At 42.4% G+C, this 27,184-nt stretch overlaps 1 protein-coding gene across 1 annotated transcript; it reads left to right on the top strand.

The window, feature by feature from the left end:
* The first annotated feature begins 7,483 nt into the window (after positions 1-7,483).
* On the top strand, positions 7,484-22,226 carry LOC128702996 (beta-1,3-galactosyltransferase 4-like). The gene is made up of 2 exons (XM_053797514.2): positions 7,484-7,731; positions 17,925-22,226. The coding sequence occupies exon 2, from the start codon at positions 18,773-18,775 to the stop codon at positions 19,961-19,963; it is 1,191 nt and encodes a 396-aa protein (XP_053653489.2). The 5' UTR covers positions 7,484-7,731; positions 17,925-18,772; the 3' UTR covers positions 19,964-22,226.
* The last annotated feature ends 4,958 nt before the right edge of the window (positions 22,227-27,184 follow it).

Genomic DNA, 27,184 nt, shown 5'->3' with positions numbered 1-27,184 from the left:
ACAACAAGTTAAGTTCTGGGCTACTGTAGGGCCCCGCTTATACAACAAATTAAGTTCTGGGCTATTGTAGGGCCCCGCTTATACAAGTTAAGTTCTGGGCTACAGCTATAAAACAAAGCTCGCTGTAAAGTGAAACATTGCCCTTTTTTCAATTTTAAATGCCTATAAAAGCCTGGTAACATGTTTACACTATCATATATTATGTGACCAACAGAGCTAGGCCGAAAAAAAGTGCATATAAGGTACACACATTACTTACCTTAAAATATTTTCCTCTTTAGTTTATAGTAAGTGGTGAATATAATTATTGTATAGAGTCTGAATAAATGAAGAATGGGTATAATTGACAGCCGCTGCATTAGCGAAACACTGTAAGGTGAACTGCTGTAAAGTGGGGCCTGTCTGTCATTATGACGAATATATTTACTGCCACAGAGAGAGCAATGTCTGGTTAATTATCAACCTGTCAGGTTAATTATCAACCTGTCAGATTAATTATCAACCTTCCAGGTTAATTATCAACCTCCCATGTTAATTATCAACCTGTCAGGTTAATTATCAATCTGCCAGATTAATTATCAACCTTCCAGGTTAATTATCAACCTCCCATGTTAATTATCAACCTGTCAGGTTAATTATCAACCTGTCAGGTTAATTATCAATCTGCCAGGTTAATTATCACTCTCCCAGGTTAATTATCAACCTGCCAGATTAATTATGAACCTCCCATGTTAATTATCAACCTGTCAGGTTAATTATCAACCTGCCAGGTTAATTATCAATCTGCCAGGTTAATTATCACTCTCCCAGGTTAATTATCAACCTACGTTATGTTACGAGAAGCTATGTAAGTTTTCATTTACGCGCCGTAGAAGATTTTAAACAATGATTTTGTATAGCAAATTAAGAAGAATATAACTATTGGAAGTCCTAGAATGCGAGAATATATAGATATTTAGACAACACATTGACAAATGCTCGTGAAATATAGATTTCTTTCACTATAGCATCCTGTTTAACATCGTGTAAAAATATACATAACTCTGTCTACTACCAATATTAAAAACTTTAACAGTGAATGTAACACAATATGAAAGATATGTTAAAATATGCATTGGCCGGGAATCGAACCCGTACCAACGTTACATGCTGTCAAGGGTCAATCGTTGAGGAATAAAGTATATTAAGCAGAATCAGTTTTGCGGAAAAAGATATCCATGTACAGGTCAGGACATTTATTAGTGGAAGAAGTCACTTGGGGCGAAACGTTTCCGCTAATAAATGTATTCAACTGTACGTGTCTTTTTCCACTTCTAAGTATCGCTATACCATTTTTCAGTTTTGGATTAAAGAATTTGCATGCGTAGAGCATCAGGTTAGGGTATATACGGTATAAATAAGAGTTAGATAGGGATGTGTGATGTCGCTGTGGTTGCCTAATAAAGATGGAGTTGTGAGAGAAGTGGATGCTAGAGTGTTGGGAAGAGGCGTGGGATTAAGTGATAATGAATCTGACATTAAGTAGGAGTTGTTACAGTTGCTTTTTTGCTGATGATTCAGTTCTTTTGGGAGATTTTGAAGGGAAGTTGTAAAGATTAGTGGAGGAATTTGGGAGGGTATGTAACAGAAGTAAATTAAAAGTTAACATAGAAAAAAGCAAGGTGATGAGGGTAACAGGTGAAATAACTTTGAAAACAAGCCTGGTGCCCCGGGGTATGGGGAAACATCGTCTAGCTTCAGCTAGGCGCCCATACTTATCTGGGATCTGGCTCCGTGGTAAAGTGTGTTAGGTAAGACACATATGCAACAGTTAGGTATCTTTATTTCGAAACGTTTCGCCTACACAGTAGGCTTCTTCAGTCGAGTACAGAAAAGTTGATAGAAGCAGAAGATACTTGAAGACGATGTAATCAGTCCATCACCCTTAAAGTTTTGAGGTGGTCAGTCCCTCAGTCTGGAGAAGAGCATTGTTCCATAGTCTGAAACAATATGGAGCTGAAGTGACAGGATGGAGCCTTATATAACGCCAGGAGGGTATCTTGGTACAGACCTGAAATCAACTTGGACAACTTCTTCTAGTGAGAAAGGCTGGATTTGAGAGGGACCTGACCTCCCAACGACTTCATTCTTACCTCTACTAGTGACCTACGTCTCACCTCTTGGCGCTATATAAGGCTCCATCCTGTCACTTCAACTCCATATTGTTCCAGACTATGGAACAATGCTCTTCTCCAGACAGAGGGACTGACCACCTCAAAACTTCAAGGGTGATGGACTGATTACATCGTCTTCAAGTATCTTCTGCTTCTATCAACTTTTCTGTACTCGGCTGAAGAAGCCTAATGTGCAGGCGAAACGTTTCGAAATAAAAATACCTAACTGTTACATATGTGTCTTACCTAACAACCTGTCGGTATTTTATACCATTTTAATGTTCACTCTCCGTGGTAAAGTACTGTGGACTCTGATACAGAGTTTGCAGGTTCGAGTCCTGCTGTGGGCGTACTATGTTTGTAAGGTAAAAATATGCATAGGCTCCGTTAGGCATTCTGACTTATGTTGACAGAGCTCAGGCAATTTTTCTGGTTTTGAGGATGTTTGTTTCAGTGTATAACTGGGCACGTTTTTCACTTTCCATCAAACAGTAATTATAATTTAAGCTCTTGTGTGGCATAAAAAAATTTGAAGTCACGTATGAATTGTGTTTGCAAGGAAGTCTCAAGAAGTACGATGTAGGAAAGTGTTCGTGGATGAGGAGTTGAAAGGTCAGTGCAGGACTGATTACCTTTAAAATTATCTATCGTAGTCACAATGTCGCCATTACCACAGTCATCCACCACCAGTATTACCACAATCATCCACCACCAGTATTTCCACAATCATCCACCACCAGTATTTCCACAATCATCCACCACCAGTATTTCCACAATCATCCCCCACCAGTATTACCACAATCATCCACCACCAGTATTTCCACAATCATCCACCACCAGTATTACCACAATCACCCCCACCAGTATTTCCACAATCATCCACCACCAGTATTACCACAGCCACCCCCCACCAGTATTACCACAATCATCCACCACCAGTATTACCACAATCACCCCCACCAGTATTACCACAATCATCCACCACCAGTATTACCACAGTCACCCCCACCAGTATTACCACAATCATCCACCACCAGTATTACCACAGTCACCCCCACCAGTATTACCACAGTCATCCACCACCAGTATTACCACAATCATCCACCATCAGTATTACCACAATCATCCACCACCAGTATTACCACAATCATCCCCCAACAGTATTTCCACAATCATCCACCACCAGTATTACCACAATCATCCCCCAACAGTATTACCACAATCATCCACCACCAGTATTACCATAATCATCCCCCAACAGTATTTCCACAATCATCCACCACCAGTATTACCACAATCATCCACCACCAGTATTACCACAGTCATCCCCCAACAGTATTTCCACAATCATCCACCACCAGTATTACCACAAAGATCCACCACCAGTATTACCACAATCATCCCCCAACAGTATTTCCACAATCATCCACCACCAGTATTGCCACAATCATCCATTACCAGTATTACCACAATCATCTACCACCAGTATTACCACAGTCACCCCCACCAGTATTACCACAATCATCCACCACCAGTATTACCACAGTCACCCCACCAGTATTACCACAATCATCCACCACCAGTATTTCCACAATCATCCACCACCAGTATTACCACAGTCATCCACCACCAGTATTACCACAATCATCCACCACCAGTATTACCACAATCATCTACCACCAGTATTACCACAGTCACCCCCACCAGTATTACCACAATCATCCACCACCAGTATTACCACAGTCACCCCACCAGTATTACCACAATCATCCACCACCAGTATTTCCACAATCATCCACCACCAGTATTACCACAGTCATCCACCACCAGTATTACCACAATCATCCACCACCAGTATTACCACAATCATCCACCACCAGTATTACCACAATCACCCCCCACCAGTATTACCACAATCATCCACCACCAGTATTACCACAGTCATCCACCACCAGTATTACCACAATCATCCACCACCAGTATTACCACAGTCATCCACCACCAGTATTACCACAATCATCCACCACCAGTATTTCCATAATCATCCACCACCAGTATTACCACAATCATCCACCACCAGTATTACCACAATCATCCACCACCAGTATTACCACAATCATCTACCACCAGTATTACCACAGTCACCCCCACCAGTATTACCACAATCATCCACCACCAGTATTACCACAGTCACCCCACCAGTATTACCACAATCATCCACCACCAGTATTTCCACAATCATCCACCACCAGTATTACCACAGTCATCCACCACCAGTATTACCACAATCATCCACCACCAGTATTACCACAATCATCCACCACCAGTATTACCACAATCACCCCCCACCAGTATTACCACAATCATCCACCACCAGTATTACCACAGTCATCCACCACCAGTATTACCACAATCATCCACCACCAGTATTACCACAGTCATCCACCACCAGTATTACCACAATCATCCACCACCAGTATTTCCATAATCATCCACCACCAGTATTACCACAATCATCCACCACCAGTATTACCACAATCATCCACCACCAGTATTACCACAATCATCTACCACCAGTATTACCACAGTCACCCCCACCAGTATTACCACAATCATCCACCACCAGTATTACCACAGTCACCCCACCAGTATTACCACAATCATCCACCACCAGTATTTCCACAATCATCCACCACCAGTATTACCACAATCACCCCCCACCAGTATTACCACAATCATCCACCACCAGTATTACCACAGTCATCCACCACCAGTATTACCACAATCATCCACCACCAGTATTACCACAATCACCCCCCACCAGTATTACCACAATCATCCACCACCAGTATTACCACAGTCATCCACCACCAGTATTACTACAATCATCCACCACCAGTATTACCACAGTCATCCACCACCAGTATTACCACAATCATCCACCACCAGTATTTCCATAATCATCCACCACCAGTATTACCACAATCATCCACCACCAGTATTTCCACAATCATCCACCACCAGTATTACCACAGTCACCCTACCACCAGTATTACCACAATCATCCACCACCAGTATTACCACAATCATCCACCACCAGTATTACCACAATCATCCCCCCACCTGTATTACCACAATCATCTACCACCAGTATTACCACAATCACCCCACCAGTATTACCACAATCATCCACCACCAGTATTACCACAATCACCCCCCACCAGTATTACAACAATCATCCACCACCAGTATTACCACAGTCATCCACCACCAGTATTACCACAATCATCCACCACCAGTATTACCACAATCATCCACTACCAGTATTACCACAGTCACCCCCACCAGTATTACCACAATCATCCACCACCAGTATTACCACAATCACTCCACCACCAGTATTACCACAATCACCCACCATCAGTATTACCACAGTCACCCCCACCAGTATTACCACAATCATCCACCACCAGTATTACCACAATCACCCCACTAGTATTACCACAATCATCCACCACCAGTATTACCACAATCATCCACCACCAGTATTACCACAGTCATCCACCACCAGTATTACCACAGTCATCCACGACCAGTATTACCACAATCATCCACCACCAGTATTACCACAATCATCCACTACCAGTATTACCACAGTCACCCAGTATTACCACAATCATCCACCACCAGTATTACCACAATCACTCCACCACCAGTATTACCACAATCACCCACCATCAGTATTACCACAGTCACCCCCACCAGTATTACCACAATCATCCACCACCAGTATTACCACAGTCATCCACCACAAGTATTTCCACAATCGTCCACCACCAGTATTACCACAATCACCCCACCATCAGTATTACCACAGTCACCCCCTACCAGTATTACCACAATCATCCACCACCAGTATTATCACAATCATCCCCCACCAGTATTTCCACAATTATCCACCACCAGTATTACCACAATCACCCCCACCAGTATTACCACAATCATCCACCACCAGTATTACCACAATCACCCCACCTGTATTACCACAATCACCCCCACCTGTATTACCACAATCATCCACCACCAGTATTACCACAATCACCCCCACTAGTATTACCACAATCACCCCCATCAGTATTACCACAATCATCCCCACAAGTATTACCACAATCATCCACCACCAGTATTACCACAATCATCCCCACCTGAATTACCACAATCACCCCCACCTGTATTACCACAATCTTCCCCACCAGTATTACCACAATCACCCCCACCAGTATTACCACAATCACCCCCACCAGTATTACCACAATCATCCCCACAAGTATTACCACAATCATCCACCACCAGTATTACCACAATCACCCCCACCTGTATTACCACAATCATCCCCACCAGTATTACCACAATTATCCACCACCAGTATTACCACAATCATCCACCACCAGTATTACCACAATCATCCCCACCTGTATTACCACAATCATCCACCACCAGTATTACCACAATCATCCCCACCAGTATTACCACAATCATCCCCACCAGTATTACCACAATCATCCCCACCAGTATTACCACAATCATCCACCACCAGTATTACCACAATCATCACCACCAGTATTACCACAATCATCCACCACCAGTATTACCACAATCATCCCCACCAGTATTACCACAATCATCCCCACCAGTATTACCACAATCATCCACCACCAGTATTACCACAATCATCCACCACCAGTATTAACACAATCATCCCCACCTGTATCACCACAATCATCCACCACCAGTATTACCATAATCATCCCCACCAGTATTATCAATCATCCTCACCAGTATTACCACAATCATCCACCACCAGTATTACCACAATCATCCCCACCAGTATTACCACAATCACCCCCACCAGTATTACCACAATCACCCCACCAGTATTACCACAATCATCCCCACCAGTATTACCACAATCACCCCCACCAGTATTACCACAATCATCCACCACCAGTATTACCACAATCATCCCCACCAGTATTATCAATCATCCCCACCAGTATTACCACAATCACCCCCACCAGTATTACCACAATCACCCCCACCAGTATTACCACAATCACCCCCACCAGTATTACCACAGTCACCCCCACCAGTATTACCACAATCACCCCCACCAGTATTACCACAATCATCCCCACCAGTATTACCACAATCACCCCCACCAGTATTACCACAATCATCCACCACCAGTATTACCACAATCACCCCCCAACTTCATCACCATCACACAACAAGTGAGGAGTTTCACTATCAGTGAGGCTCCAGCAGTCGTGGTAAGAGGTCGTTGCACCTCCCCGTGTTGCAGCTCCCCGTGTTGCAGCTCCCCGTGTTGCACCTCCCCGTGTTGCACCTCCCCGTGTTGCACCTCCCCGTGTGTGTGCACCTCCCCGTGTTGCACCTCCCCGTGTTGCACCTCCCCGTGTTGCACCTCCCCGTGTTGCACCTCCCCGTGTTGCACCTCCCCGTGTTGCACCTCCCCGTGTTGCACCTCATCATAATTACTGTAATAGTAACTGCAAAGGTAAGAACATTATCATAATTTATTATTATTAATTAAGGAAATAATCCACAATAAACAGGAAATAAAAGCGAAATCATTCTTACTTTACTGCAGCAAAAAATACTAAAAAAATTAATCATGTACAAAGACATTAACAAACGATAACAAAAACGATAACAATTACTTTCCATGTTCCTGCCGTAACGTGGCCAAGTTACGGTTAATTAATCAATAATTAACATTTCGTAACGAAATTTTGACGTAATAAAAATAATTATTACATTTACCCAAGCATATATATATATATATATATATATATATATATATATATATATATATATATATATATATATATATATATATATATATATATATATATATATATATATATATATATATATATATGTCGTGCGGAATAGGTAAAATTGGTGAATTAGCAATAATTCATTTAAAATTAAGTCCTTTCAAAATTTTCTCATTTACTGTTAAAGATATATATTTTTTTCATTTATGTTAATGTAAAAATTAATAATTTTGTACCAAAAGAACCTTAGAAAACTTACCTGACCTTATTATAACAAGGAAAATTTCATTTAACCTAATCCAACTAAATATATTTTAGATAAGTTTACAATAATTTAATACTAAACAAACACAGTGAAATATATTTTTTTCGTTAGGTTCAGAATGATTTTTGCGAAATTATTGCATACACAAATTTTCGCTTGTCTTATTCGGCAAAAAGAGTGTTGCTATTTAAGCCAAAGTCGTAAATTTTACCTATTCGGCACGACATATATATGTAACGAAGGTGAAGGGATTTTGATTCGAGGAGATGAACCTGACGTCTTTCCTGGATCAAACCTGTTTGTCTTCCATTTCTCTTTGGGGCCCCTAGGGGTTTAACGCATTTAACGTGGATATAATAATAATAATAATAATAATAATAATAATAATAATAATAATAATAATAATAGTAATAATAATCAAACTATACTGTCAGTTCAACTCTTCTGTAAATGTAACCTTCTGTAAATGTAACCTTCTGTAAATGTAACCTTCTGTAAATGTAACCTTCTGTAAATGTAACCCTCTGTAAATGTAACCCTCTGTAAATGTAACCCTCTGTAAATGCAGTCTTTTGTAAATACAACTCCTAGCGTTAACACCATTTATTACACACTCGACTAAACGCGTTTTGTGTTACCAGCAGCACGACCACTCTCACGGCCATTACCGACAATTACATTAACGCTGTACGATTACATTATATAGCGTAATGGGTCTTGATTGCTATATAATAGTTGAAAGCGATTTCACTCAATTTTTGGTCTTGTGTTAAGGGTTTAGAGAGGAAGGGAAAGGGCATTTAGGTTAGGTTAGTGCCTTTTAACCTTAACGAGTGTCTCCTATTTCTCAGGCTTTGTAAGATCTTCTTCTTCTTAATAATAATAATAATAACAATAATAATTTGCCATGGGTACAGCCTCAGAGATGATGCTTCTCACTGATTCACTTGGTTTTCACGGTCAGGTGATAGTATGGGATTTGGAGTGTGTTAAACATCCGTGGATGTTCTGGTCGTGGAGATGGCGCCCAAACGTACGTTTGTCGTTGTTCAGGACGTGGAGATAACAAACAAACGTACGATTATGGATGTTCTGGATGTGGAGATAGCACCCATACGTACGTCTGTGGACGTTCTGGACGTGGGGAGGGCACACAAACGTATGTGTGTGTGGATGTTCTGGACGTGGAGATGGCACACAAATATACGTCTGTGGATGTTCTGGACGTGGTGATGGCACAGAAACGTTGTTCCGGGATTGTTGATTCAACCTGGAGGAGAAGTGATCAGCGACACCAGGACCTTTAAAGAAGTACCATCACCATAGCTCCCACCGTCTCGTCTTCCAGCAGATATCGTCATTAGAACGAAAGATCCACATCCCACACCCTACAGTGAAGCAGGATGAGAGTCTTTATTGTAGACGTTTCGCCAACCAGTGGCTTTATCAATACAAATTCTAGGACATAACTTGAAGACAGTAGAACTATGTACAGAAGATGAGGTAATCAGTCCCTCAACCTAGGAGTAGGTGCGAACAGCACCATAGTCGTGGAGATTCTGAAGCTGAATATATAGTAACGTCAGGTGAAGCAGACGAGGGCAAATTCACTGGTAGGCGGGATTCCCCAGTGGAAGTAGGTCCTTCCCAAAGAGATGGGTTAGTTGTAGTAGTAGTTGTCGTAGTCGTGAAGGTTATGTACATGTCCTCAGAATTAAGATTCCATGATGTTGCAGTGTTTACACAATATCAGTGGTAGCAGCAAGAATATGTAGGAAAAATTGGAAGGAATATTTCGAAACGTGTTGATGACCAAAATAAAACATCGCTGGAAACCGAGACAGCACCAGTAACCATTGTGTGGTACACAGAACTAAAAACATACTACTATATAGAAAGCCGCTTGTTATGCAGAGCATTTCGGGCAAATTAGGTCAATTTTTGTCCCTGGATGCGACTCACACCAGTCGACTAACACCCAGGTACCTATTTTAATAATAGGTGAACATGGACAGCAGGTGTCTTATGGAAACATGTCCTAATGTTTTCCAGCCGTACCGGGGAATCGATCTCTGGACCTCAGTGTGTGAGCTGAGTGCGCTAGCGATCGAGCTACTGGACTCTAAAACTAAAGAGAATCATCTCAAGCACTGGTAGAACGTTCTAATTATCTATAGAGAACACTGTAGGAGAAGATGCATTGAAGCCTCTTTCACTACTACTGCCAACACCATAGAATAGGTGGCCCGGTGGCTTGGTGGCTAAAGCCTTCACACACGGAGGGCCCGGGTTCGATTCCCGGCAGTTGGAAACATTTCGACACGTTTCCTTACACCTGTTGTCCTGTTCACCTAGCAGCAAATAGGTACCTGGGTGTTAGTCGACTGGTATGGGTCGCATCCTGGGGGACAAGATTAAGGACCCCAATGGAAATAAGTAAGACAGTCCTCGATGACGCACTGACTTTCTTGGGTTATCCTGGGTGGCTAACCCTCCGGGGTTAAAAATCCGAACGAAATCTTATCTTAACAGTAAAATCCTAGTAATTCCTAGAGCATATAACACTTCTACACGTGGCTTCTCTGCTGCCAAGTGACAGCAATTAGATGACCCGACACCTTCACCTGACCATCACAAGTGACTTGCATTATCCACTATATGTACAGTGGTCTCATTCTCTTGTATCATTTGAAGTGAACAAATCCCATTTGAAACGTATCCAGTTAAGATGTCGTAAGTACTCGTGTCCTTTTTCCAACAATAGTGAATGGATCGTCAAATAGTTGTGTCCTGGAATTACAATTTTTTTCCAGGTCTGTTTTAAATTCTTCTGTGGTGTAAGGAATGTCAGCTGACACCTTGGACAGTATGATGGGCAAAACGTTCGAATATAAAACCTCGTTGATGTCACAGCTAAATGGACGTCTGAGAGTCAGTTACCTGGTGATAGACTCAGAGAAAGATGATTTGTTTTTGTTTGAGTTAAAAATGCAAAGATAATTTTTATTTTCTTAACTTGAGCCTGAAAAAGTGGATTTAATTTACCTTTAAATCATTACAAGTGAATTATCTTTTATTAGATGTGAGACCCATTTTTAATAATAATAATAATAATAATAATAATAATAATAATAATAATAATAATAATACATTCATCGTCCCCCGGAAAGGATTTTCGTTAACTGTCTTCAAGAAGTAACTCAATCAGTTCCTCAACTCGGTTCCTGATCAGCCTGGCTGTGATGCATACGTAGGACTGCGAGCGACGGGTAGCAATATCCTGATTGATCAGGTGAGCAACCAGAAGGCCTGGCCTGAAACCGGCCCGCGGGGGGCGGTGACCCCCGGAAGAGACTACAGGTAACCATTATGCTTTCGTAGCACTGGAACACCGATGGTCTTTGGGTCCACGAAGTCAAAGACCTCGAGAGCCCCAAATCGAAGCTCTCCAGGGCCACAGCAGGTCTTCAGGGCCACAGCAGGTCTCTAGGTCCGAAAGCCTCTGGGGCAGCCATAATTAGGTCTCTAAGTCTCTAAGACCATGATCACACGAACACTCCAACCGTCCGCGAAGCGCTAGTTCACCACAACAGCTTCATTATGCACCTCTTACCCCATCTTGTGAACGGTAGCCAAACCATTACAAAGGCATATAATGGATTTTTTCTCTTCGATAGAGCATTTGGCATCTGACCTGAAGCACGGACAAATGTTAAGTTCATTTATCCACAGGTGCACATAAGTACAATTATCATACATAGTGTAAATTACTTAGAACAACCCCATAAAGTCAGAGTGACTACCACTGGGGTCCTTGAGCAGGAGAAACCTCGACTGCGACAACGTTTCGCTCTCTGTAGGGTTTTATCAAGTCAATAACTTGACTAATGGAGACAAAGGACTAGAGAGAAGGGAGGAAGGGAAAGAAGAGAGTAAAGACATCGTATGGGTGAGAATGACACTGGTTCACGGCAGACTAAAATGTTTTATTTTTCATTCCCAAATTGTGGGTTACTTGTGAACTATGTCAGCCACGGTACTGTGACTTTTCATGAGAGAGAGAGAGAGAGAGAGAGAATAGCTCTTCAGCACATTGTGAGTATTTCACAATGTAACTATCACAAACGTAATGTAGCAACACACTGCTGGTGTTCCCACAATGTAACTATCATATAGAATAGTGTAGCAACACACTGCTGGTGTTCCCACAATGTAACTATCATATAAAATAATGTAGCAACACACTGCTGGTGTTCCCACAATGTAACTATCATATAGAATAGTGTAGCAACACACTGCTGGTGTTCCCACAATGTAACTATCATATAAAATAATGTAGCAACACACTGCTGGTGTTCCCACAATGTAACTATCATATAGAATAGTGTAGCAACACACTGCTGGTGTTCCCACAATGTAACTATCATATAGAATAGTGTAGCAACTCACTGCTGGTGTTCCCACAATGTAACTATCATATAGAATAGTGTAGCAACACACTGCTGGTGTTCCCACAATGTAACTATCATAGAGAATAGTGTAGCAACACACTGCTGGTGTTTCCACAATGTAACTATCATAGAGAATAGTGTAGCAACACACTGCTGGTGTTCCCACAATGTAACTATCATAGAGAATAGTGTAGCAACACACTGCTGGTGTTCCCACAATGTAACTATCATATAGAATAGTGTAACAACACACTGCTGGTGTTCCCACAATGTAACTATCATAGAGAATAGTGTAGCAACACACTGCTAGTGTTCCCACAATGTAACTATCATATAAAATAGTGTAGCAACACACTGCTGGTGTTCCCACAATGTAACTATCATATAGAATAGTGTAGCAACACACTGCTGGTGTTCCCACAATGTAACTATCATAGAGAATAGTGTAGCAACACACTGCTGGTGTTCCCACAATGTAACTATCATAGAGAATAGTGTAGCAACACACTGCTGGTGTTCCCACAATGTAACTATCATATAGAATAGTGTAGCAACACACTGCTGGTGTTCCCACAATGTAACTATCATAGAGAATAGTGTAGCAACACACTGCTGGTGTACCCACAATGTAACTATCATATACAATAGTGTAGCAACACATTGCTGGTGTTCCCACAATGTAACTGTCATATAGAATAGTGTAGCAACACACTGCTGGTGTTCCCACAATGTAACTGTCATATAGAATAGTGTAGCAACACACTGCTGGTGTTCCCACAATGTAACTATCATATAGAATAGTGTAGTAACTCACTGCTGGTGTTCCCACAATGTAACTATCATATAGAATAGTGTAGCAACACACTGCTGGTGTTCCCACAATGTAACTATCATATAGAATAGTGTAGCAACACACTGCTGGTGTTCCCACAATGTAACTATCATATAGAATAGTGTAGCAACACACTGCTGGTGTTCCCACAATGTAACTATCATATAGAATAGTGTAGTAACTCACTGCTGGTGTTCCCACAATGTAACTATCATATAGAATAGTGTAGCAACACACTGCTGGTGTTCCCACAATGTAACTATCATATACAATAATGTAGCAACACACTGCTGGTGTTCCCACAATGTAACTATCATATAGAATAGTGTAGCAACTCACTGCTGGTGTTCCCACAATGTAACTATCATATAGAATAGTGTAGCAACACACTGCTGGTGTTCCCACAATGTAACTATCATAGAGAATAGTGTAGCAATACACTGCTGGTGTTCCCACAATGTAACTATCATAGAGAATAGTGTAGCAATACACTGCTGGTGTTCCCACAATGTAACTATCATAGTGTACGGTACCAGCACAGTGCGGACGTACTCAGCTGTGTATAAAATGACAGGTGTTATTATCCACGTAAACAAGGAAGTAATTAACAAAATTAATTACCGTGCAGTTATTCAATAATTAGGTCTCGTAATGACGTCATGTTTGTCCTAAAAAGATTCATTGCTCTCTCCCTCCCTTCAAGGGACGTGCCTTGATGCTGGTGAAGGGCTCTTGATCCAAGGAATTAGAGCTACCATTCCCTTGCATCAAGCCTGGTTGCCTTTCAAGTTTATTAAATTCTTTTTTGTTAACACGTTGGCCGTCTCCCACCGAGGCAGGGTGACCCGAATAAGAAGAAACACTATCACCATCATTCACTCCATCACTATCTTGCCAGAGGTGTGGTGACACTACAGTTAACTGTAATATATCATCACCCATCCTTCAGAGTGCAGACACTGTACTTCACACCTCCAGGACTCAAGTCCGGCTAACCAGTTTCCCTGGTAAACATTTCGTTACCACTGTAACTTGTTCATTACCACTGTAACTTGTTCATTACCACTGTAACTTGTTCATTACCACTGTAACTTGTTCATTACCACTGTAACTTGTTCATTACCACTGCAACTTGTTCATTACCACTGTAACTTGTTCATTACCACTGTAACTTGTTCATTACCACTGTAACTTGTTCATTACCACTGTAACTTGTTCATTACCACTGTAACTTGTTCATTACCACTGTAACTTATTCATTACCACTGTAACTTGTTCATTACCACTGTAACTTGTTCATTACCACTGTAACTTGTTCATTACCACTGCAACTTGTTCAACTATCAAAACTTTGCGGCCCAGTTCCTAGACCCATTATGTACCTCAGTAATGTTGAGGTACAGTTCCTAGACCCATTATGTACCTCAGTAATGTTGAGGTACAGTTCCAAGACCCATTATGTACCTCTGTAATGTTGAGGTACAGTTCCTAGACCCATTATGTACCTCAGTAATGTTGAGGTACAGTTCCTAGACCCATTATGTACCTCTGTAATGTTGAGGTACAGTCCCTGGACCCATTATGTACCTCAGTAATGTTGAGGTACAGTTCCTAGACCCATTATGTACCTCAGTAATGTTGAGGTACAGTCCCTGGACCCATTATGTACCTCAGTAATGTTGAGGTACAGTCCCTGGACCCATTATGTACCTTAGTAATGTTGAGGTACAGTCCCTGGACCCATTATGTACCTCAGTAATGTTGAGGTACAGTCCCTGGACCCATTATGTACCTCAGTAATGTTGAGGTACAGTCCCTGGACTCATGTACCTCAGTAATGTTGAGGTACAGTCCCTGGACTCATTATGTACCTCAGTAATGTTGAGGTACAGTCCCTGGACTCATTATGTACCTCAGTAATGTTGAGGTACAGTCCCTGGACTCATTATGTACCTCAGTAATGTTGAGGTACAGTCCCTGGACTCATTATGTACCTCAGTAATCAGCCGCCCACATCATGGGTATGGGGTGCATAATACAGAAATAAAACTAACTTGAAAATTCTCCCAGTCCCCATAAAATCCCACTTTCGGTCCCCCACTCAGTCCCCCACTCAGTCCCCCACTCACCACTCACTTCCTCTTAACCACTAAAATACTCTAGACATCTGTTTTATGCATTGTTATATGCGTTTCCTGGGAAATTATGTATCCCGGAACTGTACTGTGTCCGGCTCCTGTGTAGTGTGTGGTGGTTATAGTGTCCGGCTCCTGTGTAGTGTGTGGTGGTTATAGTGTCCGGCTCCTGTGTAGTGTGTGGTGGTTATAGTGTCCGGCTCCTGTGTAGCGTGTGGTGGTTATAGTGTCCGGCTCCTCCGGCTCTTAAGGTTTTAGTGTGTGATTTAAGTAGTGGTGTGTGTGTGTTTGTGTGTGTGTGTGTGTGTGTGTGTGTGTGTGTGTGTGTGTGTGTGTGTGTGTGTGTGTGTGTGTGTGTGTGTGTACTCACTTATTTGTGATTGCAGGGGTCGATTCCTAGCTCCTGGCCTCGCCTCTTCACTGATTGCTACTAGGTCCTCTCTCTCCCTGGTTCATGAGATTTTTCATACCTCTTCTTAAAGCTATGTATGGTTGCTGCCTCCACTACGTCACTCGCCAGACTGTTCCACTTCCTGACAACTCTATGACTGAAGAAATACTTCCTAACACCCCTTTGACTCATCTGAGTCTTCAACTTTCAACTGTGACCCCTTGTTTCTGTGTCCCATCTCTGGAACATCCTGTCTCTGTCCACCTTGTCAATTCCTCGCAATATTTTATATGTCGTTATCATGTCTCCCCTGACCCTCTTGTGTGTGTGTGTGTGTGTGTGTGTGTGTGTGTGTGTGTGTGTGTGTGTGTGTGTGTGTGTGTGTGTGTGTGTGTGTGTGTGTGTATTCAAGACTCTTCGTGAGTGCACTTGTATGCGAGAGAGTGGGAGTGTTGAACTCAGGTATGGAGAGCAGTCAAAGCACCTGTGGTTGTGTTGACTTAGCGGGGAGCAGCAGCAGCAGCAACAGCAGCAACAGCAGCACGTCAGCTGATTAACATTTACTGTTAATGACCAACACTCATTTTTCCCATTCCATTTTGACAATAATGTCTTGTGCCACACACACACACACACACACACACACACACACACACACACACACACACACACACACACACACACACACACACATTGAAAATTACCCACACTCTCCCTATCACCACTTAATATTACATATGTTACCTCAATAATTCTTTCAACTAAAGCACGAAATAAAATTAATATATCCCAGCTAATCTTCTCCATATATATATATATATATATATATATATATATATATATATATATATATATATATATATATATATATATATATATATATATATGTCCCTGGACCCATTGTGTGCCTCTGTAATGTTGAGGTACAGTTCCTGGACCCACTATGTGCCTCTGTAATGTTGAGGTACAGTTCCTGGACCCACTATGTGCCTCTGTAATCTTCTGTCACCCACATAAAGGTATAGAGTACAAATTAATGCTATTAAAAGTAACCTATTTATAATGAATCATTGCTTTATACTCACCTTAAGAACATAAGACCATAAGCAAAGAGGAGCACTGCAGCAGGCCTACTGGCCCATACTAGGCATGTCTTTCTCAACCTCAAACTATCAATAATATTTGCCCAACCCATTGTCAATGCAACCATTCTAGCTATTTTTAGTGTTATTTATTTTTAGATCTGCCTAAACGAGGGTCCATATATATAACGAGGCTCCACGTAATCTTTTGTCCATCAGACAAGAATTCTTTATCCCTAAATTAGGGAATACACTCTCAGCATGTATACACTGAGAGAAATACACCTCTTGGTGTATGTATCCTGTGTTGAATTAATACTCATACACTTGATACTAATATAATTGTACCTTAATAATTAGTTATTAATAAAACTCTTACGGCTCTGTCAAGCCGTAACGGCTTGACAAAGCTCCTGGAGAGCGAAACGTTGCCACAATAAAATGTTACATTAGGTGGACTTGTGGCCTTTTACTTTACATATTGTCGGTAATTCTACCAACATTATTACAATTATTATTATTATTATTATTATTATTATTATTATTATTATTATTATTATTATTATTGGGAAACGCTAAACGTGTAAGTGTCCAATATAATCCCTTTCTATTTTGGAGGATGGGAAATGATTAGGTTTGATCCAAGGGAAGGGTAGCTCCAATTCCTAGGATCAAAAGACCTTCACCGACATCAATAGGACGGAATATCTGATATATGTGATGTACTGTCACTGACATCAATCTCTCTCTACAGTACCTCTGGCAGAGACGTCACAGCTGCTGGACATCCCCTTGATGCTGAGGACTTGCAGTAGTGGAGACATCAGTCGCGTTACCAGCCCGTGCTAGGCGTTGAAGACTTGGAACAGTGAAGACGTCAATCGTGTTATTAATCCATACTAAGAAGATAATCGCTAACCCAGACTGTCGTAGAAGGCATCAATCGTTGACCCAGACTGCCGTAGAAGACATCAATCGTTGACCCAGACTGTCGTAGAAGGCATCAGTCGTTGACCCAGACTGTCGTAGAAGACATCAATCGCTGACTCTGCCTTAGAAGACATCAATCGCTAACCCAGACTGCCGTAGAAGACATCACTGGTTGACCAATATGTGAGTGATGTGGTTGGACTTGAGAAGGACCTACCAGGTATACACCAACAAGTCTGTTATGGCCTTATCAGTCGCGTTGCTAACCTAGATAACCCGAGAAAGCCAAGCCTCGTGGCTTATTTTCTCTCGGGTTTCTACCTAGCTTCTCCCCAGGATGCCACCCACAGCAGTTCACTAATGTCTGGGTACCTAGTGCTAATAACTTCGAAAATTACTGCGCCTAATGTTGAAGGAGAAAGGTGCCTATTTACCGCCGCGTAAACAGGTACAGCAGGTGTTAGGTGACTTGGCTACACGTTTCATCTCACCCGGGAATCGAATCCACTTCCAGTCGGTTGTGAGATGGCAGTGGGTGTAACGGGTAAGCCAATGGAAGGCCTCGGTCAGATGACCAAAAGCTCCAGCTGCGGGTCATCATATGACTAAGACCCGCGTCAGGAAACACTTCTGTTTCCTGACAAACCCTACCTAATTTAAGTGTGTGTAAGGATGGTGAGACGGCCGCTGGTGTGGCTAGAGGCTGCGGCTGCGGTGGTGACAGCCGCAGCCTTGTTCCTTGTGGTTGGATTTACTTGGGAGGCTAGTCAATCAGCCTTGCCGCCTCCACCCACCGCCCACCACCACCGCCCACCATTGCGTGCCCACCCGGAGTTATACCCCCCACCCGCCCCTTTGTTGGACCTGCCTGCGGTTTCCCTGCTAGCTAACAGTCCCGCATGCGGCACCCGGCCGTTACTACTGGTCCTACTGGTTATGTCTCACCCGTCCCACGCCTTCTTAAGACACGCCCACAGAAACCACGCCTCCTGGCACGCCCTGGACGCCCTGGGTGTTAAACGGGTATTCTTCCTGGCAGATGGCAGCAGAGGAGGGCAGGCAGGCTACCCGGCCGTGCCCTTGGATGTGATAATGAGAGAGAGTGCCCAGTACCGGGATCTGGTTGTGGCCGATTTCCAAGATCACTATCGTAACTTAACTTACAAGCATACCCTGGCACTATCCTGGGCACCTAGCTTCTGCCCCAGTGCCCGCTATCTCCTCAAGATGGATGACGACATCATGGTGGATGTGTGGGGCATGGTGGCTCTCCTGCGGGCGGGGGTATGGATAGACCGCTGGGGTACGGTGCAAACTGGTAGTGGCGGGGCATTGCGGTTGCAGTCTAGAGATCCGTGGACAGCTGGGCTGGTCCAGAGGGGTCTGCGACCGCAGCGTAGCAGCGGCAAGTGGCAGGTGAAGCCGCAGGAATACCCAGGAAGCGTGTACCCGAACTTCCTGGCTGGATGGGCGTATATTGCTACCCAGCCAGCCGCAGCCGCTATCGTCAGTGCCGCAGCCACTACCCCGCCTTTTTGGATCGATGATGTTTATCTGACGGGCACGGTTGCGGCTGCGGCGGGGATACCCCGCTATGCCCTCAACCAACACTATACCCTCCTGCGGGGGGCTGCAACCTGCTGCCTGGCTGCACCTCGCCGCATGCGGCACCCCCCTTTCTTCCCAGCCGCGCTCTGCGGCTTACTTGTCGCACCCTCCGACAAGAACGTAACCATCTTAGAAGCGTGGTTCAGAGCCGCACGGGCGTGTCACGTGGGCGTGGGGTGCCCCACGCCCACACCAGACTCCTGTACCCAGACATACCCACACTACGGTGTGGGTACGGTCATACCTCTCTCCTGACCTGACGCCCCAGCAGTACTGGGTCAACGTTTCGCTCTGTGTAGAGCTTTATCAAGTTTCACTCTGTATAGAGCTTTATCAAGTTTCACTCTGTATAGAGCTTTATCAAGTTTCACTCTGTATAGAGCTTTATCAAGTTTCGCTCTGTGTAGAGCTTTATCAAGTTCCACTCTGTGTAGAGCTTTATCAAGTTTCACTCTGTGTAGAGCTTTATCAAGTTTGACTCTGTGTAGAGCTTTATCAAGTTTTACTCTGTGTAGAGCTTTATCAAGTTTCACTCTGTGTAGAGCTTTATCAAGTTTCGCTCTGTATAGAGCTTTATCAAGTTTCACTCTGTGTAGAGCTTTATCAAGTTTCACTCTGTGTAGAGCTTTATCAAGTTTCGCTCTGTGTAGAGCTTTATCAAGTTTCACTCTGTGTAGAGCTTTATCAAGTTTCACTCTGTGTAGAGCTTTATCAAGTTTCACTCCGTGTAGAGCTTTATCAAGTCATGTTTCACTGTGCAGAGCTTTATCAAGTCATGTTTCACTGTGTAGAGCTTTATCAAGTCATGTTTCACTCTGTGTAGAGCTTTATCATGTCATGTTTCACTCCGTGTAGAGCTTTACCAAGTCATGTTTCACTCTGTGCAGAGCTTTATCAAGTCATGTTTCACTCCGTGTAGAGCTTTATCAAGTCATGTTTCACTCCGTGTAGAGCTTTACCACGCCAGTGACTCACAGGATATATACCCTGAGAGGTATACTGATATGCCTCTTGGTGTATATACGCTGAGAGCTTAATTTAATTTAAAGCCTGAATTCCCATTTCTAGGATTTAAAGCCTTCTTGACTGGAGGTGAACTGTGAGATGCAGCCTTGACGATCCTCGTGTAGTAGATAGGCTTTAAACCCCGTTCGATAGTCGGTGACTTGATAAAGCTTTAACAGAGGGCGAAACGTGATAACGCTTTCCACAGAGCGAAACTCTGTCCTATTGGATATCAGTGCGATACCTGGGAACATCCTTCAAGTCTTTCGGAGATGTAATTGATGTCTATTGATGTGAATTTGATGCGAAATTGATTCCATTGATGCGAAATTGATTCCATTGATGCGAAATTGATTCCATTGATGCGAAATTGGTTCTACTGATGCAAAATTAATGTCTATTGATGTGAAATTGATGTCTAGTGATGTTAAAATGAAATCTATTGATGTGAAAATTATGTATATTGATGTGAAATTGATGTATATTGATGTGAAATTGATGTCTAGTGATATTAAAATGAAATCTATTGATGTGAAAATGATATATATTGATGTGAAATTGATGTATGTTGATGTGAAATTGATGTCTATTAATGTGAAATTGATGTCTATTAATGTGAAATTGATGTATTGATGCGAAATTGATGTCTGTCGATGTGAAGTGTAACCGTGAAACAGAATTTCCTGCAGTGATGCTGAGCAGGTGATGTCACCCAGGAGAACTACTGTCTATCTAGGTTCAAATAAATATTTCTCTGTCATTAGGTAACAAGTAGAGGTTCTATAGGTACCTTCCCTATCGTTATGTAACCTATCGGTGCCCTATGGACATGTACTGCAGCGTCTATCGGGAGAAAATGGCCAGATGGTATTTTTTCTCAGTGTTATGCCTAGTTTTGTTGACAGATTTCAGCTGTCAGTCTGTCTACTGACTCTCAGACATACCAGGTATCAGCTGTCAGAGATCTGTCAGCTGTCAGAGCCTCTCACTAACAGCAGGATTAAGACACATGGATATCTTCAGTGAAACCTTTCGCCCACACAGTAGGCGTCCTCACTCACAGTGGCAGCAGACTTTCTACTGCCTCTGTATTTGACTGGAGAAACCTACTGTGTGGGCGAAACGTTTCAATAATAAATATACCCAACTGTTGTTGCACATGTGCCTTAATTATTAACTTGTTAGTATTTTAAGGCATTTTTCAACACCTTTAAGAATACCTTGCTAAGGTATTAATTATTATTATTATTATCAAAAAGAAGCGCTAAGCCACAAGGGCGCTAAGGTATTAAGATATACTCGCATATCATTGATCCTGTGATCCACCCAAGGTATTGTTTACCATACGTATAAAAACACACGCTAGATGTTTCACGATGTTTCGCCCCGCTGCCATACACACACACACACACACACACACACACACACACACAAGCAACCTGTCCCCAGTTTAATGGTTGCTTCTAAGCTTTCTCATAGAGAGAATACCGTAGCAGGATGGCACGGTGTCGTATCCGTCAATTTACTATATATATATATATATATATATATATATATATATATATATATATATATATATATATATATATATATATATATATATATATATGCAACAAGATCACAGTAAACAGGTGATTTCAAAATATGCAAAACAACAACTCTGAAAGAATAGAGAAATTCCAAGCGCTTTCGTGACTACTCACATTATCAAGGAACTATGAAAGTAAAGCATCCAAGGAAGCTATATAAGGGGTCCGGCCAGCACCTCACTATCAGATCCCACAACGGTTAAACACGTGACGCGCGGCGACCCAACTTGGATAGGTCCCTTGCACAACTCACCCCCAAGCTATTCTACCCAAGAAAATTTAAAAATTATTATTTGTCCAGTGTATTATTAAATTCTTCCCAAATTCTATTAATTATAAAAGGATCTAATTTATATAAACCAAAGGAAATATTCATATTATTGTCAAAACTGCTTTTTATGAAACAAGATTCAATTATATTCCTGTCGACCATGGACTTGCTTGATACTACTTTCTCAACATTTTGAAAATCAATTGGATGGTTAAAATCTCTTACATGAATAAATAGAGCATTGGAATCTTGTCCAGTTCTAATGCTTGGAATTTCTCTATTCTTTCAGAGTGGTTGTTTTGCATATATATATATATATATATATATATATATATATATATATATATATATATATATATATATAAAGTATACATATATATATTTCTGAGTCTACTGGCCTAGATCTGTGGTTTATTTCCCAGTACACTGAACCTACATGAAGGAGGCTGGTGAGATACTCTCGTTGTGATGGACTGGAGCTGGCCTCTCCTTCCTCGGATCAAACCTGATTCGTTTCTCTCCCCAGACGTTCCGCAACTCTTACGGGTTTAACGCTTTTCCCACGAACGCGATGACAAGTGCATTATTAATAAGGATATCGATGATAATGAAAAAAGCATTTAAATAATAATAATAATAATAATAATAATAATAATAATAATAATAATAGTAATAACAATAATAATAATAATAATCATGGATAACCGGTTGGTTTCATCCAGGACTCTTGGGAAAGTTACTGAAAACACAACACACCGTTTAAGGAGAGAGAGCTGGAGTGTTGTGAAAATGTATGTACTCACCTAATTGTACTCACTCACTTGTGGTTCCAGGGGTTGATTCACAGCTCCTGGCCCCCGCCTCTTCACTGGTCGTTACTAGGTCCTCTCTCTCCCTGCTCCATAAGCTTTATCAAACCTCGTCTTAAAACTATGTATGGTTCCTGCCTCCACTACCTCACTCGCCAGACTATTCCACTTTCTGACAACTCTATGACTGAAGAAATACTTCCTAACATCCCTTTGACTCATCTGAGTCTTCAACTTCCAATTGTGACCCCTTGTTTCTGTGTCCCATCTCTGGCACATCCTGTGTCATTGTGTATGTGTGTGTGTGTGTGTGGGGATGGGGGTGATGTACATGTTTTGAGTGTGTTAGTATATGTGTGAGATAGACTCCTAGGCTAGTGTCTGTGGTGTGTGGTGGTGGCCTCCCTCAGCAGGTTTTTGGCGGTGTCAGCAGAACTGGTAACCGCAGTCATCTTACAACTGGCCAGGCACTCGTCACCTCCAGCCCCTCCTCCTCCTCTGAAGATGATGATGATGATGATGATCATGATGATGATGATGATGATGATAATCTTTATTTCTACAAGTACATGTACAAGGTATACAGACCATAGCTGATCAGTGACCTACTATATAGAAAGTCCCTAGTTATGCAGAGCATTTCGGGCAAATTAGGTCATTTTTGTCCCAGGATGCGACCCACACCAGTCGACTAACACTCAGGTACTTATTTTACTGCTAGGTGAACAGGGACAACAGGTATCTTAAAGAAACACATCCTAATGTTTCCACCCGTACCTGGGATCGACCCACGGACCTCTATGTGTGAGCTGAGTGCTCTAGCAATCGAGCTTCGGGACACCTAAGACAGTCAAATGGTTGACCGTTTAACGATCTATAGTAATTATTTGCCTTAAACCTTATACTCTTAGTATCAAATAACCTGACCTGTAAATGGTCCGACTTAGACCTTTTACAGGTTAGTTACTTACTTAGTATTTCACAGACCACGTTCTTAGCTTCGTCCCTATACTAACACAGGAGGGCCATTTACCTCTTAGTTGGGCTGCCTGTACGTGCGGTCGTGACGCTTGGTGCTCCCCTACAATTACTAATATAACTAGGGAAAAATAACCTTAAATTTTAAAGGGGTGTAAACGACCTCCGGTTAGGCAAGGGAAACTGAGGTAGAATGGAACAGAGAAAGAAATGGGTGTTTGTCAGATCTCATTGGGCTGACAAACACCCATGTAAATATGGCTATAGTTACATAGTTACTATGGCCATAGTTACATAATTACTATGGTCATAGTCACCTAGTTACTGGCCATAGTTATATAGTTACTATGCCCCCTGGGATCTCACAGATTCTTTGTGACATTTGTAATCTTATTCTTTGTTTGACTCACAGGATCAGTTACTTATAAGATCAACTGGTCATAGGATCAGTTACTCACATAATCAACTACTCACGGGATCAGGTGTTCACGGGACCAACTGCTCACAGAATCAGATGCTCAAAAGATCAGCTGCTGAGAGGATCAACCACAATTAGGTAATAAATCAGCCCGAGCGACAAGATGAGAAGATAAGTAGGTGAGGAAGCTGCGGGAGTTGCTGTAAATGTGGTAAGCAGGTAGGTGGGTCAGGAGGGTGCGTGAGTTGCGGTGAGGAGGTAGGTCAGAAGGCTGCTGGAGGTGTGGTAATTGTGGTGAGGAGGAAGGTAGGTCAGCTGGCTGCGGGAGGTGTGATAGTTGTGGCAGCTTCACCACTCAATGGTGCACTAAATCCCCACCGCCTCCTCCACATCCTCAGTGTTTTCCCTATCTTTGTGAAACCACGGGATGAAATCTTCGAAAAAACGACCTGTCGTAAAGCACATCATTACCCTGAAACACATTTACGACCTCCAGACTAAACTCAGTACCTTGAAGCACATTCACGGCCTCACTAAGTGCTTCGGTACACATTCACGACCTCCAGACTAAACTGTTTTAAAACACATTCACGACCTCCAGACTAAACTCAGTACCTTGAAGCACATTCACGGCCTCACTAAGTGCTTCGGTACACATTCACGACCTCCAGACTAAATTGTTTTAAAACACATTCACGACCTCACTAAGTGCTTTGGAACACGTTCACGACCTCCAGACTAAACTGTTTTAAAACACATTCACGACCTCCAGACTAAACTCAGTACCTTGAAGCACATTCACGGCCTCACTAAGTGCTTTGGAACACATTCACGACCTCCAGACTTAAATGACACTACACAGACCATCTACGCTTCTGGCTACCTTCACTGTGAAAGCGAGAGAGCGTGGAGTGCTGTTATCGTAAATCATGCATGAATAACATAAAATAAGAATGGGATCGGTCACACGTGGCGTTCCGTAAGGATCAGCCTTGGGCCCCTTATTGTTCAAAATATAGACTGGGTAATGCCGAACGTCAAGAGTAGCTCAATTTATTATTAATAAGGCTTCCCTTAGATTAAGCAGCTCACTTCTGAGCTCCATAATAGAGAATGAATACAAAGGACTCACGAAATCGTAATGACACGATTGCAAACAAACCACGGTACGGGTGGGGGTTCGAAGTGAACCCATAGCAAATGAGTCGACTCCAGACTAGTGCGCAAGCTACTGGGCCAGCTGGCTACAATAATCTTCATCCAACTAGACTCACGAAATCGTAATGACACGATTGCAAACAAACCATACCAGTGGGTAACGCGACGGTCTGGAGTTTTGAGACTCTCTGACCGCGGGTTCAATCCGGCCGTGGTATGGTTACATCCAACTAGGTGTATTTATACACCATTGGGAGGGTAGCACGGGCCCCACTGCGATCACATATGCAAGTTTTTATAGATGAATCTCCCTCCAGCGTGGCAGTGACGAACTCTAGCTCCTGTTCCCTCAAAGTCTGGAGTTTTACGACTCGCTTGCTGTGGGTTCTAACCCCACCCGTACCGTGGTTTGAATACAGTGATACTGGAGAATGTACAGAGGGTGAGAGAATTAACCTACTGATTAAGGAGCACTACGTAATACGATCTACTGAGAGCACTGAACACACTGCAAGTGTATGTTCAGTGCTGAACACACACTGTTCATATATAACTAAAGTGTTGAGCATATGTCTAACGCTCTTAAATTATTGTTCTTAAACGCGGCCCTCTTTACCTTGAGAAAAATTTAGAGGGATGATCCTTAATATTATGCAGATGTGTTCAAACGAATTTGATAAAACGTAATTGAAGAGAGAATAAAAGGCGCATTACAGTGGCTGGAACAACACGCAAATAACCCGCACATTAACAGTGTGATTAATTAATGGTCCAAGTCAGACCCGAACGTCTTCGTTTAATTCTTCTATGTGCGGGTGAGAGGCTCTTGATCTAGGGAATTGGATCTTTGATACAGTTCCCTGAATTAAGTATAAATATCTTCATTCAGCCCCCATAACAGGCGCTGTATAATGCTACGGGTTTAGCGCTTCCCCTTAATAATAATAATAATAATAATAATAATAATAATAATAATATTTTAAAAATATATGCGAATTGCGCAGTCTCTAATAATGTTTACATATCCTTATCATACCTGGAGTATACCTGGAGTATACTTGGAGTATACCTGGAGTATACCTGGAGTATACCTGGAGTATACCTGAAGTCTACATGGAGTATACCTGGAGTATACCTGGAGTATACCTGGAGTATACCTGGAGTATACCTGGCGGGTGTTTCGGGGGTCAACGCCCCCGCGATCCGGTCTGTGACCAGGCCTCATGGTGGATCAGGGCGTGATCAACC

This window comes from Cherax quadricarinatus, chromosome 86 (assembly GCF_038502225.1).
Source record: "Cherax quadricarinatus isolate ZL_2023a chromosome 86, ASM3850222v1, whole genome shotgun sequence".
Classification (NCBI taxonomy): Eukaryota; Metazoa; Arthropoda; class Malacostraca; order Decapoda; family Parastacidae; genus Cherax; species Cherax quadricarinatus.
The sequence above is the reverse complement of the archived record's forward strand: the minus strand, read 5'-3'. Positions and strand labels throughout refer to the sequence as shown.